Below are 19782 nucleotides of genomic sequence, written 5' to 3' on the forward strand. Positions count from 1 at the left end.
TGAGTTTTCTTGCTGAGCACAATGGACAATACTTTGGTCTGTCAATTCCATCTGCTTACCTTGCTAAAGTCAAAGCATGACATGGGGAGCATCTTCCCGAAGGTCTAAAGAGGTAAGTTTCAACCCTACTACCATTTACTGGCTTTGTAACTTTGGACAGTGGTGTTTTAAAGTCTCAGTTTCCTGTTATGTAAAGTGGGGATGTGAATTCTTGCTTAATTCACAGTTATTTCCAGAATCAAATGAAATCATCTGAAAGTGCATTGTAAACTAGAAAATGCTGTGCATGCATTATCCTCATCATTCCCATTATCATTTTTGAAAGATGGACATCATCTTCACAAACTGACCTGTTAAATATCCCTTTATAGACTCAACTCCCTTGGCTAAAAACTCATCTAACTAGGATATTTTCATTGGATTTAACCACTCAGCCAGGCTCAATTCAAGAACCCCAGTGGGTTTTAAATCTGCTCACTACTGGCTAAATAATATGTTTGAAGAGAAAATAGCAAGCAGTGATCAACATCTTATTCATAGGCATAATAGCGCTGCTAAAACTCCCCTTTCTCATCCCCTATTATTATTAATATGCTGTTATTACCTAACGTACACTGTGTCCTAGAGTGTGCTTGTTGCCTTTACATTACATATACATAATACATAAGGCCTACCCTCCAAAACCAGCCATTATAAAGAAGCGAGAGGAAATCACCGATGGTGGCAGATGTGGTAAGGCACTAGCGTTTCAAGCTTGCTCACTGTGATCAGGCCTTTATTCTCCTTGTCACGTCATGAAATATTCCTTACTTCCAGATTCAGAATTAACCAGCAGCTGTGAATGCAGATTCTGTCAGGTGGCCTGCTTGGTGCGTCCACAGACATCATCTCTGGTTTTCAGTCTCAGACCAAGTGAACGGCTTTGTCTCTATTTTTCAGGTGCACAATCTAAGAGAGAATAGAATTGACCCACCTCCCAATGTGTGTTTTCAAACTCTGAGTAGTGTTCATTTCTGTATTCTGTGTTGCTTCCAGGTCAAGAATGCTTAAATATTCCCACACCAAGGGGAATTAAAAGAGACATACAACAAAAATACTCCGTATAGGAACAGTGTCTGTGCAAACAACAAAGCAGAACCAAAGTTACGGAGCTTATGCTGTCATTAATTTGGGTCTTGATTTCCCAGCTAGGAGTTAGAATTGATTGGTTGGTTCATTTCCCCAACTGCTGTATATCTCAGGCTTGGTTGCACCTAAGGATCATTTAGTAGACTTTACTAACACAACACATTACCCAAAAAGCCATGACAAGGTCCTACCCTCAATTGCCCATTAACATCACTTGTGATCTTGATCAAACCAGAACCAGCATTAGTGCCAGGCCTCACCACTGGCTTTTCCAGGGCAGACCCAGTATAGTGGGATCAGGTGATTCTCTGGTGCAGCCCAGTGTCGGACCTTGCCTCCAGCTGGTTTTCATCAGTGTCCTAGTGAAGTTGGCTTTTGCTCTGGGCCCTCAATAACATCATTCATATAAAGCATGAGCATCAGAGGCTGAGATTTTCTCTGGCATTCTCCTTAGGTGCTAAGGAACAGAAATTAAGAATTCACTGTAACACTCTTGGGACACCTGGGTGGTTCAGTCAGTTAAACATCTGCCTTTGGCTCAGGTCGTGATCCTGGAGTCCTGGGATAGAGCCCCACATTGGGCTGGGGAGCCTCCTACTCCCTGTGCCCCTCCACCCTCTCTCCTGCTCTTTGTCTATGTCTCTCACTCTGCTCTCTCTCTCTCTCTCAAAGTCTTTTAAAAAAATCATTGTAACGCTCTTTTTGGATCTACTTTTTAATCTTCACTTTCTGTTCTGTTTTGGTGTTAACAGTTTTCTTCATAGCATCTTATCTGGTCACTTGCAGTCTTGTAGATGTCTGGGAGACATCTGTACTGGGAAGGTATGTGACTCTCACAGGTTGCATTGACTGGGACTGCGTTGGAATGTTCTTTTGCACTAAAAGTACAAGCTCCGTTTCCTAATCACCTTTTCCTTTTCTAACTGTACTTTCTATTTCCAGGTGCAATCGACTGCTCTATCCCCAAGAATTCTAGAGAGATTTCATTTATAGCTTTCACTGCCTGATGATCATTTGAATATCTCATTTGAGTCAGTTTCCAAAATGATTAAGATTTTTGGAATGAGTCAAATCTGATTTTTAGTCCTAGCTCCTGTAATTCTTGAAGATTGTGTGATTTCCTTGATGTCTGTTTTTTAGGGTTATTGTGAGAGAAAGATATTCATAAATTGCTTATCATGTCTGTTACATAGTGAGCATTCAACAAATACCATATTATTATCATCATAGATATAATAATGCTCTTTCCTTTTTATCTGTGATCTCCTAAGAAATAGGAACATTCCACATTCACTGCTCTTTCCTTAGTGTCTAGTATAGAGTTTGGCACACACAATGAATGTTTAGATAAATGAGTCACTTTCAGAATTAGGTGATTTTTTTTTTTAAGGGGGATTTAGAGCATTAGGAATTCCTTTGATCAGTAATCAAATCCCCAAATGGAAAGTACAGGCTTAAATGGAATTATCTTGTGCCACATACCATCTTCTGTAGTACTTTCTAAGGTTGACATTCATTTGCCTTCTGCACTCTCGTGTATGATAAATTCTAAATCTAGACAAGTTAGACAGCTATCCTCAACACCTGGTTTCCTTGACAACCCTTCATATAAATAGTAAGGGCCTGTTACAGGGGTGAATGTCAATATAACAGTCTGAGGATTCATGGTCAAGATAAAAATATTTTAAATTACAGTAAGACTCTTGGTTAATGTTTTTAGATGTATTACAAGAGCTGAGTAAAGATACCATCTTTCCTTTGGATGACCAGTAAACAAGGGTCATTTCGGTTGTCAGCCAAGAGAAATTCTGTCATGATAAGGCTTTCCTTTGGGTCTCCACTTTACCAGGAGAGTTTCACCTTCCATGTTGTGTGAGAGAAAACAGTCTTTAAGCCAACTGAAAATTAATTAAGTGGCACCTCTGGTTCACCCTCCTTAACCCACTTTACCTGCTCAAGGTTACCTTCCTGTGTGTTTAGAGTTCAACTGACCTGAGGGGTTCATCTCTGAGGCTGAGACCAGAGAGCTTCACAGGCAAGAGCTTCACCTCCAAAGGATTACAAAGTCCTCTGAAAATGAAAAGCACCTCATTAATGCAGAGCAGCATGGTGCCTCATTAATTGCAGCCTCTGAGGCTGCCTTTTGGAAGGTTCCTGACAGAAGGAAGTGGTAGGAATGAGAGAGGGGGGATCATGGGCAAGTGTTCCCCTAAAATCTCTAGATGAACTTGGGAACAGATAGTTGTAATGTTTTGTGATTGAACTGCCAGCTGAGTAAATTTATGAAGAACCTCTAGACTTAGCTGATGCTAATATCGGGATTCAGGTATTGAGTTTATTTGTGTTGTTTTGTACACTTCTCTGTTTTGCGCCTAGCTTAGTGTCATATAATCCTGCAGAGCATAGTTTCTCAACTATTAAAAAATTTTATCATCACCCTCTCCCCAGGAGCCTATTTAGGTACTTTTTTTTTTTCCTAATTGCGCCCTTCCCCTCCATGAGATTTTAATAACAAATCATGGTAATATCCAAGATTTTTTTTTTTTTGGCCTCACAAGAAGCAATTTTGCCTTGTTAAGAATGCATGCTGAAGAATAAATTTATAATAACAGGGAAACAAATAAGAGGGCTTTTCCCCCCTCCCTTGCCTTTACTAGCAAAATGATTATCTCCATTCTAACACTTGGAGCAGGAGTTGAGAGAGGATGGGGGGTGGTTTTAGCTGGTTAAGCCTGGTCTCTCTCTAACTCCCAAATCCTGTGTTCTCTCTAGGTCATGTTCTAGATCACCTGTGATGGATTTCTGTACATACAGGCACATAGACACATATGAAGACTGCAGATAAATTGGTTATGACAGACACTGATGAAAACACCACACTATCTAACTTAGAACTAGAATAGTATCAACAAAACTATCCCTTTCTTATTCAGTCCCTCTATCACTTCCAGCCCCTATTAACATAAACCACTATTCTGAGTGCTGTAATAATGCCTTTTGAAATAATTGTTGTCTCTTAAAGCAGTCCTCTGGTGTTTGAAAGGATGAATGAATGATCCATGATCACAGCAGGTTCACCACTATATCCCCATCCCCAGGAATGGTTCTCAGTAAGCATAGCTTGTGTACTTGTATTGTTTTACTTTTTCAAAACTATTCACTGAGTGCCTTCTGTGTGTCAGAAATTGTGCTAAGTATACATACATAAATACATACTGTGCACTATAATAAGAAGAATTGCAGCTTCTAAAAATATTAAGTCCAGGCTACGCAGGAGCTAATGCAATTTTCTCCTCAGTGCATTGAAAAATCTATTAGTTAAGAAGGCAGCTATATTTCAGGAAATTAAACCACTGTAACAGTCCAGTTCACAAATCAGAACTCCCAGTGCTTTGAAATGCTTCATTTCATAACGTAAAGTACTGAGGGATGTTCAGGCAATCCGTAAATGCTCTGGTGACCAATCCCCCCAAGCTTCACAAAGCTAAATACAGAATGCTTCTTGCCGGGCGTGAGAGGGAGGGGTTTTGTTGCTGATATGAGAAGGAATGTGTTTATAGATCCATGATCGCATTCCTCATGATTCATTCTACCTTTGTCATTACTCCAGAATTAATTATGTTTATGGAAGGTGGTTTCTCAGTAGATTTGTGAATAATGAGCATTTCAGGTGGAAGCCAGTTAACTTATTTTAGGCTGGAGTTGTAACCTGTGAATAATATTTACTGATGCTTAGTGTAGAACGCTGTCACCTGAAAAGACCAGCCTGGGGGCTCTTACAAGGTTTCCTTCCAAGTTTCCATTGTGGGAAGATGTGAAATATATAACTCAGCTCTCCTGTTGATACCGGTTCCTTAGAATTTCACTCTAGCCGACCAAGTGTGGTTTTTATGGAAATAGGATTTCTAAGTTTAAAAAAGGACACCCAGGAAACCTTTGTGGCTTTAGTCTAAACTGCCTGTGAGGTGTAGGGTTATCTAAAAAACTCCTGATCTTCCCTCAACCCTTTCTCATATTAATCTTTGAGAAAGTTCTTCTCTCCTTATACATCCAACTGCATCAAGTTCAGGTGGTACACTTAAGTTTTGGACTATTTTATGTCTTGTTTCTACCCAACAGTGAGCTGGTTGGTAATCCACTCTAAATGATTCAACCAACAAGACCTTGAGAAATAAGTGTTTACTGTGTCTGCTTAGGATGCCCTAGGGTATAGTCTGGGGACAGCTGCTTTAGGATCTCATGAGGCTCTGGTTAAGAGTACAGGTGTGTGTTTGTTTTTTTAATTTTTAAAATGTTTTTATTTAAACTCCAGTTAGTAAACATAAAGTGTAACGTTAGGTGTACAATATAGTGATTCAGCACTTCTGTACAGCATCCAGTGCTCATCTCGAAAAGTGCACTCCTTATTCCCCCATTACCTGTTTCACCCAACCCCCCACCTGCCTCCCCTCTGGTAACCATTGGTTTGTTCTCTATAGTTAAGAGTCTATTTCTTGGGATCCCTGGGTGGTGCAGCGGTTTCGCGCCTGCCTTTGGCCCAGGGCGCGATCCTGGAGACCCAGGATCGAGTCCCACGTCGGGCTCCCGGTGCATGGAGCCTGCTTCTCCCTCTGCCTGTGTCTCTGCCTCTCTCTCTCTCTCTCTCTGTGTGTGTGTGTGACTATCATAAATAAATAAAAATTAAAAAATTAAAAAAAAAAAGAGTCTATTTCTTGGGCAGCCCCAGTGGTGCAGCGGTTTGGCGCCGCCTGCAGCCTGGGTTGTGATCCTGGAGACCCGGGATCGAGTCCCACATCGGCTCCCTGCATAGAGCCTGCTTCTCCCTCTGTGTCTCTGCCCCTCTTTCTCTGTGTCTATGAATAAATAAATACAATTTTTAAAAAAGAGTATTTCTTGGATTGCCAAAACAAAACAAAAAAACAAAAAAACACCGCAGATTTCTGGGCCCCACCCCAGGCCTGATGAATCCTCACTTCTGGGTGTGGATCCTGGGAATCTACATTTTCTCCCCTTCCCTTATTTATTCATTCATTCATTCATTTAGAGAATGTGAATGGGGTGAAGACCAGAGGAAGATGGAGAGAGAATCTCAAGCTGAGCAAGGAGCCCCACACGGTGCTCGATCTCATGACCCTGAGATCATGACCTGAGTTGAAATCAAGAGTCAGATGCTTATCACACTGAGCCACCCAGGTGTCTGGGAATCTGCATTTTCTGTAGGCATCCTCCAAGGCTCTGATGCCCCTGAACTGTATTCTGTTTGTCTTTCTTTCCATAGGTTGCTAGAGTATATTCTAAACATGTAGTCGAGGTTCTTCTGTCTCTTTGCTAGTGAAAACCTTTTTCTTTCTTCCCACCATTTAGGACATTGTACAGTGCTCGTTGGCATGGTATACAGTATGCTCCAACACTTGACGCTTTCCTGCCTCTCCATGTTCTTCTCTATCACTTCCAATCCCAGGCTTTACCTTAGTCTTATCAGACTATTGCATGCACGTGCACACATAAACACACACAGTTGTTTATATCTGTGTGCCTTCACTGATGATAATCTCTCTCCTATCCTGCTTTTCTCTCAGTGTAACTGAGAGAAACTCAATTTTCAATTCATTTTCTAAGACCAAATTTAAAGCTCATCTCTAACAAACATCTCTAACTGGTTACTCTCCCTCCTCTCCTCTTTAATTGTACTTCTACTAGACAGCTATTATACATCCACTCAGAATACATCTTAATCCAGTTTATACCATTCTAGAATTACAAATGTGGTAACTAGTTTCCAAAGTGTCCCCCAATAATCCCTGCTCACTAGTATTCTCACCCTCGCCTGGTACCTAACCATGTTGCATAGGGCTGATCTGTATAACCAAGAAGACATTACAGAAATGATACAGTGTCATTTCTGAGGCCAAGCCATAAAAAACACCCTAGTTTCTCTCTTGCACACTCTTTTTTTTTTTTTTCTTTAGAGATTTTATCCATTTATTTATGAGAGACACAGGCAGAGGGAGAAGCAGACTACCTGCAGGGAGGCTGACGTGGGATTCAATCCCGGGTCTCCAAGATCACGCCCTGGGCTGAAAGCAGCACTAAACCTCTGAGCCACCCGAGCTGCCCTCTTGCTCACTCTTGATCACTCACTGTAGGAGAAGCCAGCTCCCCTGTTGTAAAGACATTCAAGCAGTTGTCCCAGGTTTGCCGTGTGGCAAGGAGCTGAGGCTTCCTCTGGGGAGCCAGCATCAACTGCCATGTGTATATACATGAGCCATTTTAGAAGCCAATCCCAACCATCAGATGTCTGCAGCTTCAACTGACATCTTGACTTTGACATCATGAGAAATCCTGAGCTAGAACCATCTAGCTTATGTGCTCCCAAATCCCTGACACTGAAACTGTGAGATAATAAATAAGTATTGCTGTTTTAAGCTGCTGTGTTTTGAAGTAGCTTATTATGCAGGATTGGATAATGAATATCTGGTAAACCATAGACTTCGAGAGCATCAGCTATGTTTTATTCATCATGGACTCTGGTCCCTAGCCTCTTCTTGGTACCTGGCCCACATTAAGTGTTCTAGAAATGCTTATTTAAATGATCCCAACTGACCAAAAGTGTATTTTGGGGGGTTTTTGTTTTGTTGCTGGCAAGGGTAATGCAAATGCAGAGGACTCTGTCTTATAGATAAGAATCTCATCTTTCCTGTTGCTTTAAATATCTTTAATATAAACAATGAATAACAAATAGCTAGTACTTCTATATAGCACCAGAAATCTCATAGTCCTATGGAGTATGCACTGTAGAGATGCCCATTTTACAGATGAGAAAAGGGAGGTACATTCAAGTTGAATTACTTGCCCAAAGTGACCTAGCTAGTGAATGATAGAGCTGGGATACAAACCCAGGCAGTCACACTCCAGAGTGCACGCTATTAATCAGTTTAAAAGCTTGGATTTTAGAAATTGAGCCCTTCCCATGAGGCAGACACTATGCCAGGCACCTTAGTTCTCCTGCCTCACTTAATACTTTTCCAAACCTTGTATGATATGTATCATTTTCTCTATTTTGTGGGTGACAAGGTGGAGGCTTAGAGAGATGAGCTTGCCAGTCTTGAGGTGGTGGAGCCAGATTTAGAGCCTGGCCAGTCAGACGCCCGAGTCTTGTTCCATGGTCCTCCTCCATGGCATCTCCCAGAGTCCCCGCCCCATCCGAGCTCCTCACCCTCCTTTCTCAACAATTATGTTCTGAACATACAGGTTGGTTGCCAAGACGACCACTCCGAAACAACATGAAAGGCAAATGACTTTTCGAACATTCTGCAGCTAGGATGACTTCTTTTTTTAATTTTTAAAAATGTGTCAAGGTGATTTGTAATCCACAGGAAAATGTTGATGTGGGTGAGAAGTCTATTTTGAGCAATAAATATTTCCAGGATGATGGAGGAAAGCTTACAGACTATAAATACAACAAACAACTCCCTAGGAAGAGAGCAGGATATGCTACTATCATCCCTATTATACAGATGAGAAAATTCAGGTTCAGAAAGACCGAGAAACCAGGAATACCCAACTCCAGAGCCCTCATATCTAATTGCCATGAAAAACTGCTCCTTGGTGAATGAAGGTTTGGTTGGAGACAGGCTCAGTCATGACAATACAGGAACCCAGAGGAGTGAAGAGCACACCTGGGCCCAGGGGCAGTGGGAAGGGAGGAGAGAGAGACACTCTCATCATTTCAAAGTAGAATGTCTCCGACTGGGGACTGAGAGAAGAAGGAAAAGCTTGGGTCCTCATTCCCCAGACTTCATGCGCTGTGGTAGTAATACCTGACCTGTAGACTCGGGGCAGGGTGGGGCGGGTGCAGGAAAGGTAGCTAAAATGGTAAGCAGAATGCTCAGAAGGCATTGCCTGACACCCAGGAAGCACTCAGGAAAAGCTAGATGATATTTTCTACTGTTCCCATTAATGGGGCATCCCAGTGCCTCCTGAAAGCCAACATCTTCAAGAAGAAATGTGCACCATTCCTTGATAAAACCAGCCCTTCTTCCGGTCTTTCTCTTGTCTATCAAAGGTCGGCAACTTGGCATCAATCGCATTGAGACATCACTTTCCTTCACACCCTGTGCTTCCATCCCCAGGTTACTACCCTGGTCCTGTTTTCTGAGTAACTTCTCTGTGGACCACCCAGCATCAGATGAACCCTAAAATCACTTGCAGCACTTCATAGAAACTCCCCTTGGGGTCTGTCGGCTGAGGAACTGGCAGTTTGGGGAAGGTGAATTTTCGCTTGAGAGCATCACCCACTCCCTACTCTGCAAAGAAACCCTGAAAACCTGGGATTGCTTACGCTCCTTTATGTAAGTGCATTACGTAGGATTTTTGAGCACGATTGCATTTTTGCTAATTAAATCTTAGAACATCCTTTTTTTTTTTTTTTAAAGATTTTTATTTATTTATTCATGAGAATACACAGAGAGGAGAGAGAGAGAGAGGCAGCGACACAGGCAGAGGGAGAAGCAGGCTCCATGCAGGGAGCCCGACGTGGGACTCGATCCCGGGTCTCCAGGATCATGCCCCGGGCTGTAGGCGGCGCTAAACCACTGAGCCACCAGGGCTGCCCGAACATCCTGCTTAGAATTATTAACAACCATTGCAAGGATAATTGTCCATTAAAAGAAACCTAACTTTCATTTTTATTATTGTTTTAATTACATAAACCCTTTGGTGTGTTCATCTTGAAGAAGAACATACTAGGTTATTGCTCTGCCAGGTGTTGTCATCTTATAGGATGCTCTGGGGTTAAACCCTCCAGGTTTCTGCAGTGTGCCTCTCAGGATGGTCTTCTTTCTGTTGACCCCATGGCTTCATGTTCCTGATTGGACTGGAGTTTATTACAGGGTAGAAATGGGATTTGGTACCAGTAAGAGTTGCACCAAGACACTGTCCCAAAGGTTGCATGGGTGACCACATCCATCCACTTTGGTGAAAGCGGTTTTGTTTTGTTTTGTTTTGTTTTGTTTTAGTAGGGTTTTCCTCCTAAAATCAAAGGTATACGGTCCAATTTGGAGATCTACCGGAGGAGGCTTAAATTTCCAACATCTTAGTTTGTGATTTTGTTAATAATCTAGGTAGGAAGGGCATTGGGGTGCTGCAGTTGGTTAAGCGACCAATTCTTGGTTTTGGCTCAGGTTGTGACCTCAGGGTCTTGAGATCAGGCCCCGCATAGGGCTTCAAACTCAGTGGGGAGTCGGCTTAAGACTCTCTTTCTCCCCTTTTCCTTCTATCCCACCTGGGTGGTGCGTGCTCTCTCTTTCTCTAAAATAAATAGGTAAATCTTTAAAAAAAAAAAAAAAAAAAAAAGCTAGGGCAGCTGTGTGGCTCAGTCGGTTGAGCATCTACCTCTTGATTTAGGCTCAGGTCATGGTCTTGTTAATAAGATTGAGTTCCCAGTCCAGCTCCATGCTCAGTGCCGAGTTTGGTTGCCCTCTCCATCTGCCCCTCCTCTCTCGGTGTGTGTATGTGTCTCTTGCTCTCAAATAAATAGAAATCTTTTTTAAAAATAATCTATATAAGGATCCTAGGGAAAGATGATGAGAGACTTATTTTCCTCTGACAAAACCATCTTCACTCCTGACTTCCCCTTTACTATCAAAGATAGCATCATTTCCTGCTTTTATCAAGTCCAACATCTTGAATCATCTACACATCCACAGTGCTGACAGACTATCACCAGGAGAAGAGGAATGGCCTTTGCAGAGGCCAGCTTGGTGTCCACCCTCAGGCTGGATGCTTTGTCATTCTCCCAGCAGTATTGCAGAATGAGTGTTCCAAGCCCCCATTTTGCAGATGAGAAAACAAAGCCTCACAGAGGTAAAATGATGGAACTGGTGGTGTTAAAGCCCGGGCTTTGGGGCGGAACAAGCCATGCTTCTTCCATTGCACTGTCTGGACCCTGGACTTCAGTAGTTATGGATGTTTCTGCTGCTGGTTGCAGGAAACGTCAAAGGTAGGATTTAAACCCAGGCCTGGCCAACTCTGCAGTCATGCACGTTCATCAAACATTTTTTGAGTAATGACTGTGTTGTTACCACAGCAAAAATGACATCGTCCCTGCTTCAGGGAGTTCCAGCCCAGAGCTGGCGAGAGACATGGAAAATTAGACACAGCATGAGAGCGTGCTGTGCTAGAGGAAGGGAAGCAGCTTGCTCCAGGAGCCCTTGCCCAGCCTGAGGCCCTGGGGAGGTGACGACTGGGGAGGTGCTTTCTAAGCCGAGACTTGAAAGAAGAGCAGGATTAGACTAAGGCAGGGGTGGGGGGCGTATTATATTGTACTTCTGAGAGAGCCATTTATAATAAATGTATCTGCTTCTTACCACACGTTCTTTACCCGCCCCCCTAGATTCCTCAGTTTTCTTTCTGGGGTTTTCTCTCTGAATACAAACTCATTCAAATGCTTCCTTTACCTCTAATTGAACACTCTGACTTAATTGATTATGTATTAAGTCGGGGACTTGGGGCGACATTCCAGCCTGGGCTCATGTTGAGATTAATTTATTCCTGTCGTCCTACTGTTCTGTGATGCATCTGAGTGCCTCACATGTGTGTTAAAAATAAAGCCTAGAGTCAGGGCAATCTAATTAGATGGCTCAACCCAACGCTCTGGTGTTCAGTCTTCACCAAGCTCTCCTGCTTTGATGGTAACCAAAATAGATGAATAAGTTAATCAAAGGTCTGATTAAATAGCACAGCTCTGCAGTGTGGACCCATGATTGCCAAGCTTCAGTTCAGGCCAATTCTCAGGGGAGAGAAGATGCAGAGCTGAGTTCCAAAGGCTGGAGCTTTCATGAGGGAAGTTTTTTTTTAAAGCCCACTGGAGGCTCTTAGGCGAGGAGCCCCCGGCCCTCAGATCTAAGCTGATGGCTAGTTAGGATGCTAACTCCAAAGGGAGGCAGACCTTCCCTCGGCAGGTTCTAAATGGAGCTTTGCATGCCTCACTGAGGGATTGTAGACAAATCACTTATTTTCCTGTATCACTTGTCCATCTACCCGCCTGTCCATCCTTCCATTTGCACACCAACCCAGTCTACCTGTCCATGCTTCCATTTTTGCCCACCCACCACCTTCTCATAATAGCATTTTGCACCTGTTCAGTAGAAGGCATTGAGCTGTGGTCTTGCCATCACTCGTTTAGTTGAGTGACTGTGCTGGTTGTGTTCGGTTTGCCCTTCCCAGTGCTCTCTGGGCCTTCTCTGCCCTACTCTGTGCCCCATGAGGCCACTTCACAGGGCCATGGCTCTGAGATCACTTTCCATCGGCTTCCATTTGGGTTTGCACAGGGGGCGCCCTAGAGGGAGATGGGTGGGTTAGGAGGGGAGAGAGGCTAAGCGAGATGCCTCTCCATACTCCATCCTGTGAGATTGCTACAAGTTGGCCTTGACCCTCTACCAAAGTTCACCGTTCCTGCCTGGTGGCTCATTCGTATGGCCACTGTCTCCAGATTCCAGCAGCAGCTGGCAGCAGCCCTTCTGGCCTTGGGTGAGAATAGCCCCTTACTCTCCGTCTTCACAGGTGCCACATGTTTCCTTGCTGCTGGCCCTAAATTATGCATACACTTCAGTAAATCGTTCTTCTGTCACCCCATTTCCCTCAGATTACCCAGTCTGAGTGTGCCGCTTCCACCCACACCCTGACTGATACAGTGCTGCAAGCGGTAGAATCAACTGCCTTTTGTAAATGACAGACTCTCAGAGAGGCCGAACCCACTTGTTCAAGGTGATGTGCCAATTAAGTGACACGAGAATCTGACTCCATGTGGTGCCTGACTCCAGAATCTGAAGTTTAAAGCTGTGTTGTACCCCAGAGCCCTGCCCCCCTTCAGTATAATGAGGTCAGAGAGGCATGGCCATCTAAATGCTTGACAAGCTCAGGGGGAATCAGGAGGAAGGCTGGGAGCCTCTGTGTGCTGAGGGTCCTTTGTGCACCAAACCTTCGAATCCTTCCATCTCCTTTGAGTTTTACATGAGCCATGTGATATAAGTATCATCTCCATTTTACAGGGAAAGGAACTGAGGCTTAGAGAGACCATTGCCTTGTATGGGGCTGGGGTTCAGATTTTGGCTTTGGTTCTGCTTTCCCTTTTCCATGCTGCCCGGGAACATGGTGTCGGGGATTCTTTTCCCAAAACTGACATGTGGTGACCAGTTATATCCATCAGTTTATGTTTTTTCTTTTTTTTTTTTTCCTGGTTAAAATTGCACATGTATTGAAAGGACCATTGTAAAACTGAGGATAAGGAGTAGCTGACATTTTATTTTCAAATAAGCTGAAGATAAATGCAGAACACAAAGTGGGTTTGAGGGATGGGGTGGATCGTTTTAGTTACCACAAGGGTCCTTTGTCATAACTCTCCCCAAGGCAGCTTCTGTGTTCCTGTTTTCCCACCATCACCAATGTTGGTATGTTTAAAAAGAAGGCTAAGTATTCTTAGTTTTTTCTTTATAATGATAATAGTTGCTCATTTTGAAAAGTTGAAAAGTGTGCTGAAATATCTGTGTGGTGTGGGGTGTGTACACATATATATCTATTCAGAGAGGGACCCATCATTCCAGAATGACCATTATTAGTAATTTGATACATGCTTCTGGTCTTCTTTCTGCATAAATTTGGGTAGATATGCTTTCGTGTTATTTGATTATACATAATGATTATTAAGCAAAAGTAATTTTAAAACTTGCCTTTTTTCTTTTAGCATCACATGAAAGGTTTTTTTTTTTTTTTTTTTTAGTACATCTTAATCTACATGGCTCATAGCCATTAAGTAGTATGTTATCGGATTTTTAAAAAGCACGTTTTAATTAACTGTCCAGTTTTGGGGCATTTGGATTATTTCTATTTCTTTTTATACCATGGTGATGCACATCTTTAGGAATAAAACTGGTTTCTCATTTTGGAATGTGATTTTTTTTTTTTTTAGAACAGTGACCTCAGAATGGAATTATAAGGACAAAAGGGGTGAATGTTTTTTGGACTCTCAATAGGGTGACCACATTTTCCACTGAAGAGTTCCATTATCAGTGGTAACTTTTTGGGAATAAGTGTGGTTTGGCTTTCGTGGAGGCTTCCCATGGTAGCTAGGTTGGGTCCCTATCCATCATTACTTTCATATATGTCCTGTACCTTTGAGAGCTTTCAGCATGCTTGTATTCTATATGATTTTCAACCTTGTCTTGCTTACCAGGTGATACTGAGATGTGTGGCTCTCTGACAGATCTACCCATGTGTGGGACCTTGGTAGTCCTGTTACATCGTATGAGGATTTCAGTGGTGGCTTTCTGTTGGCTGTTCATTACCGTCTGTGGCTGTGTCTTTTGCTCCCTAGTGAAGAGTGTTGCATAGCTCAGGACCAGGTCTGTCTGGTGTGCTTGAGAACCAGGAGAATGGAGCAATGCTAATTGGCCCAATTGCAGCTCAAAAAAAAAAAAAAAATAGATAAGCGTAAGCTTTAACAACACCACTAAGATAGCAATCTTTAATGACAAACAGAATGTGATTTCAAGAAATAGATCTACCTAGGAATAGTTAGGTACTGTTTTCATTGCAAAAAAAAAATCATGATCCAATTTTTATACTTTTATTTTTATAACATATTTTTAATTTCTCTGACAAGCGTATATCATTTCTATAATAAAAATTTTATTTAAAAAAATCTGAGCCTAGCATTTGCAAATAATAGTTATTTCATAAATATTGCTTTTGCTCCCTCTTGATTCAGATGCATTTTCTTCCAATAAACTTCACATGCCAAACTATAAATTTACATAAATCTTGAAGAAAATATTTATTTACTGAGCAAATTTTTATTGAATACTTTTTATGTACCAGACACTATTTATAATGTTTAATAATGCTTATGCAAAAAGTGAATGTAATGATTCTTTATTTTTTCCCCCTTTTTTCTACTCCTTCTCTTCCATGCCTGGTGTAGTCTGAAGTATCTTGGATCCCCAACAAACACTACTCTGGCATTTATGGTCTGATGAAGCTTGTCCTGACCAAGACTCTTCCTGCCAACCTGGAGAGGGTCATTGTCCTTGACACGGATATCACCTTTGCGACCGACATTGCAGAGCTGTGGGCCGTGTTTCACAAGTTCAAAGGTAATCATAGTCCATTTCTCCTGGTATCTTTGAAGGTGTCATCAGGCCAAGAAGAGTAATTGTATTTTTTGTTAAATGTGAGGCCCACGCTTAATGAGTTCATGCTAATGAAATGGACAGGAGGTAGAAATGTAGTTAAGTATCAACCCTACTGGTATTTGAAACACATTCGTATCAAACTGGAATTTGTCTGCGTTTCTTTAGTAAATGAAGAGGTAGTCTGTGTTCACAGGAAGAACCCAATTTAAGATGGTTTATAAGAGATGAATGTCAAATATGTATATTTTGTGTGCAGATAATTGAGTGTTGACTTACCTGCATTTATCAGTTTTGTTTTGTTTTTTAATCAAATGATGCTTTGATTGTTGAGAAGGCCTTTGAAGGCGTGAAGATGGGTATTGATTATGGTGTTGGGAGATGTACTTAGGGCCTTTTTGTTGTTGTTGCTGTTGTTCTTAGGGCTTTTGCTTTCATTAATATTTTGGCTTATAATTTTTTTAAGGAGGTATATAAGTTTCACTTCATAAGACATTCCTTCTTGTCTGGTTAGTTTCTTCTTAGCCATTATTGTAGCTCTTGTCACTGCCTCAGGGTGTATAAGATGATGTGGTGAGCAATTGTGAGCCTGGTAGGTGTACTTGACTCTGGCACGGATACATGGGAGAAGTAACAAGTTAGCACAAATCTTGGGCTTTTATTTTAATCCCCCCTCCAGATGTCTTCCTTAAAATTGCGTCCTTACAAATTCTTCTCTATATTAAACAAATGCAGTGAGAGATAAATTTGGGAGTAAGATTTTTTTTTTTTTATTTCTTAGTTTTCTCTTTAAAAATCTCATTCTGGCTCTGTTTAAAATCTCTCCTGCTGCTTCTCTGTAGCTCCTTATCCTATGAAGGTGAAATGCTACTCAGTTATTTAAAATCACCACATTTTCATAAATTACAAAATATTCCAGTTGGTTTCTGTTTCCATTCATGGATAGAAGAGTAAATTCCTTACCTACTCAAGTCTCTGCCTGCTTCTTTGGCCAGGGTGGAACAGTGGGAGGATGGAGGGGGAATCTCTTAGCTCCAGGTTAATTGAAAAAAGTCCTCAGCCTATCATGGGGGAGATACCCTGACCCTCGGACTCTTTCCCTTGTCAGGATCAAAATTTAAACTTTCCTTACCCATGTCAATAATGACACCAAGAAAGACATCATTTAGCAAAACTTTTGAGACTGAGTTGGTGTCTCAGCTCTGTGTCTTCATAGAGCGTTGGGGTCTGTCCTTTCAATTCACAAAGAAACTGCAGCTGAAGGCATGCAGAGTTAGAGTTCTTTCCAGAGTTCAGACCAGAATGCACATATCTGTCAACTTCCGTGTACATCTCTTGTCAAGTTCCCCTATTATTTCTGCTTGTTTTTCTGACTACATTTAATGAACTCCTTGGGAATAGGTTTTTGGTTTTTTTCTTTTTTTCTTTTTTTTTTAATGAAGGAGGAGGGGCAGAGAGAGCTGGAGAATCCCAGGCAGACTCCCTGCCCAGCACAGAGCCTGATGTGGGCCTCAATCTCATGACCCTGAGATCATGACCTGAGCTGAAGTCAGGAGTCAGATGCTCAACTAACTTGAGCCATCCAGGCAACCTTGGGGAACAGTTTTTTAAAAAATAATTCTGTGATACTCCCATTTTCATGCTCATGTATTCGGTGATGTGTTTATTCAGCAGACATTTATTGCATCTCTACTGGCTGTCACTGATATGCTGGACTCTGGAAATAAAGAGATGAGCAAGAATGAAAGTTACCACTTCTCCTGGAGGGAATCGGAGAAGGCAGCTGGTAGGGCATCACAGAGGAGGTGGTCATCATGCTCTGACTTGCTTGAGAGAAGTGGTTGTGGGCAGTTAATGCCCACATTCCCCTTTAGGAATAAAGGACTTTTACTGCAGCTGCTGGGAGTGCCACTTGCAGATGGCAATCAACTATTAGTCCCTTGGAGTAGGCCACAGGTGAAGTCACATGCCCGGGGCCATACCCCCCATCCTGGGGAATGTGGAATCTTGCAGGGTCTGCTGTAACACTCCCTGGAGAACCCCCCTCACAGCTGGATTTCTCCCCCTGCCCAGTCCTCTTACCTTCCCTTTCCAGATACCCTTCCTAAGATAGCTCCCTAAATTAACCTCCTGCATGCTGACTCCCATATCAGAGTCTGTTTGCCCAGAAACTCAACCTGCAATTTGCATTTAAAGCTACAAGTCTCCCTGGAGAAAGTCTAACTTAGCAAAATCACTGAAACAGGTGGTCACTAATTGTTGCATTGTAGCTAGGAGATCCCATTTATTCTGTGCCAGCCAGGACCTGCCATAGTGCTGGTAGGGCTCTGAAGCCAGTAACAACATCAGTATAATCGTGGTGTTAAATTCCCCAATATCATCTGTGGAAAGGGAGCCGCCCAAGGATTGGGATCCTGGGGCAGAGCAGAGTATATGGGCCAAGGTCAGGACAGAGATGGGGCACTTGAATGGAAGCAACTGAGTTAATGAGCTGCATTTTATGTTTATTCTTTTATTGGTTTATTTCTAGCACTTGTTAGGTCCCTGCTGTGCAGAAGAATATATTAGATGCTGCTGTTACCTAAAACTGTCGAGAACACAGCACCTGCCTTCAAGGCGCTCACAAACAAGGCAGGCTGCCTTATATTTTTATCTATCACCAGCAAAGGAGTATAAAAACATCTGAGGTTTTCCCATGCCCACTCTAACTTTTCTGGGAAAATACGGAGATGAAAGGAAAATAAGTAAGCTCTCCTCTTCTCCATATGGTACTCTTTTGGAGGAGGTTGTTTTTTTTGTGTTTTTGTTTTTTGGGTTTTGTTTTTTTTTTTTGTAATTATTTTTTTCTAAACTGGAAAAAATAGAAGCCAGGTCATGGAACAGGAAGAAAGCCCCTTGGCGCAGATAGAAAGTTCTGATCCAAAAGGGAGAGTTCTCCTCTCTTAAAGGCAATTACAGTTGGCATCCTTCACCGTAAACATTTTGAGTGACACTAATGCAGTTTGGCCTTGTTCATTTTTCTCTGTTTTACAACAGCGAGTTATCTGGGGCTTTTGTGTTCAGATCACATATGCTTGACTCCTTAATGGCGCTGTGAGATTTCCCTCATCTAAATCCATTATGTGGAGACTCTAGTAAGAAGCCTTTTAGTAAAGGCTTAGACTCATCCTCCACCTCTGCCACGGGCAGCTTTGTGTGCCTCTTGGGGATGTCCACATGCCCTCTGAGCCTTGACTTCACCTAAATGGCAGGTTCCTCCCTCCCTGCAGCAGCAGTCTGCACCCTTAACACCAGCTGCGACTGCTGGAGGATTTTCAGAGCCACTGCTTCTCAGCAAAAAGAATTGGATGTGCCATGGATGGCTAGAATGAGGAGCCACCCAGTCAGTCACATAACTGAGCTTTTAATAGTTGCCAAATTGTTTCCCAACTATTGGGAATGTTGCAAGAATAAGAGAAACCTAGCCCCTCCCCTGGCAAGTGTATATTTAAGTGGAGAGAAGACTGACAATAAACAAGTAAAATACATAATATATTGGATGGTGACTAGAGCTTGCTCCAGAGGAAATTGCTGAGAGCAGATGAGGATTGCCTCTGTCTTTGTGCACACGCATTGTTTTAATATTCAAATACGGTCTTAATGGAAGCTCTTACAAAAAAGGTGACATTTGGGATGCCTCGATGGCTCAGTCAGTTGAGCATCTGACTCTTGATTTTGACTCAGGATCATGAAATCAAGCCCTGCATCAGGCTCTGTGCTCAGCATGGAGTTTACTTAAGAATCTCTCCCTCTGTCCCCCACCCTCAATCATACTTATGTGCTCTCTCTCTCAAAGGAAAAAATAGTGACATTTAAGCAGAAACCTGAAGAAGTTGAGAGAATAGCATGCCAGGTGCCTGGAGGAAAGTGAAACAGTGTCCTAGGCATAAGGAACAGCAAAAGTGAAGTTTTGGGAGCCATGTGGCCTGACCTGTTTGAGCAATAGGATGGTATGAGCCCGGGACAGCCAGGGGCTGGTGGGTCAGATCCGTCTGACCCCAGGGAGGCCTCCTTTGTCAGGCAGAGGGAGGATTGTGCCTTTTCCTTCAGTGCGAAGGGACAGCCATTGTGCAGCTTTGAGCAGGAGTGATGTGACCTGTTTGATGTTTTTAATGAGTCATCCTGACTACTATTTGAGAACAAGTGGAAGGAAGCAGGGGGAACACTTCAGAGATGGGGCAGCCACGGGCCAAGTGGAGCAGTGCAAGTGAAGACGTCGTCATAGTAGGGATACGTTTTGGAGGTGGAGGCGTCAGGATGTTTTGCTGGTTGGTTGTGCGGGTGAGAGAGCAGAGGGCAGGATGCCCGAGCTGTCTCGGCAGACCGCGCCACAACGGCATAAAGAGGATTTGCATTTGGGACCCTTTAAATCTGAAATGTCTAATTGGACATCCACATGGAGACGGTGAGGAGGAGGCAGATAAATGAG

General features: G+C 42.6%; 1 protein-coding gene across 4 annotated transcripts in view; it reads left to right on the forward strand.

The window, feature by feature from the left end:
* LARGE1 (LARGE xylosyl- and glucuronyltransferase 1) overlaps positions 1 to 19782 on the forward strand; it is a 521069-nt gene that overhangs the window by 281532 nt on the left and 219755 nt on the right. For all 4 annotated transcript variants that reach the window (XM_072844187.1, XM_072844185.1, XM_072844186.1 and 1 more), the window contains one exon: positions 15107 to 15278. In XM_072844187.1, coding sequence (XP_072700288.1) covers positions 15107 to 15278 — 172 coding nt within the window. The remainder of the gene's footprint in view (positions 1 to 15106; positions 15279 to 19782) is intronic.

This window comes from Canis lupus, chromosome 11, assembly GCF_048164855.1.
Source record: "Canis lupus baileyi chromosome 11, mCanLup2.hap1, whole genome shotgun sequence".
Classification (NCBI taxonomy): domain Eukaryota; kingdom Metazoa; phylum Chordata; class Mammalia; order Carnivora; family Canidae; genus Canis; species Canis lupus.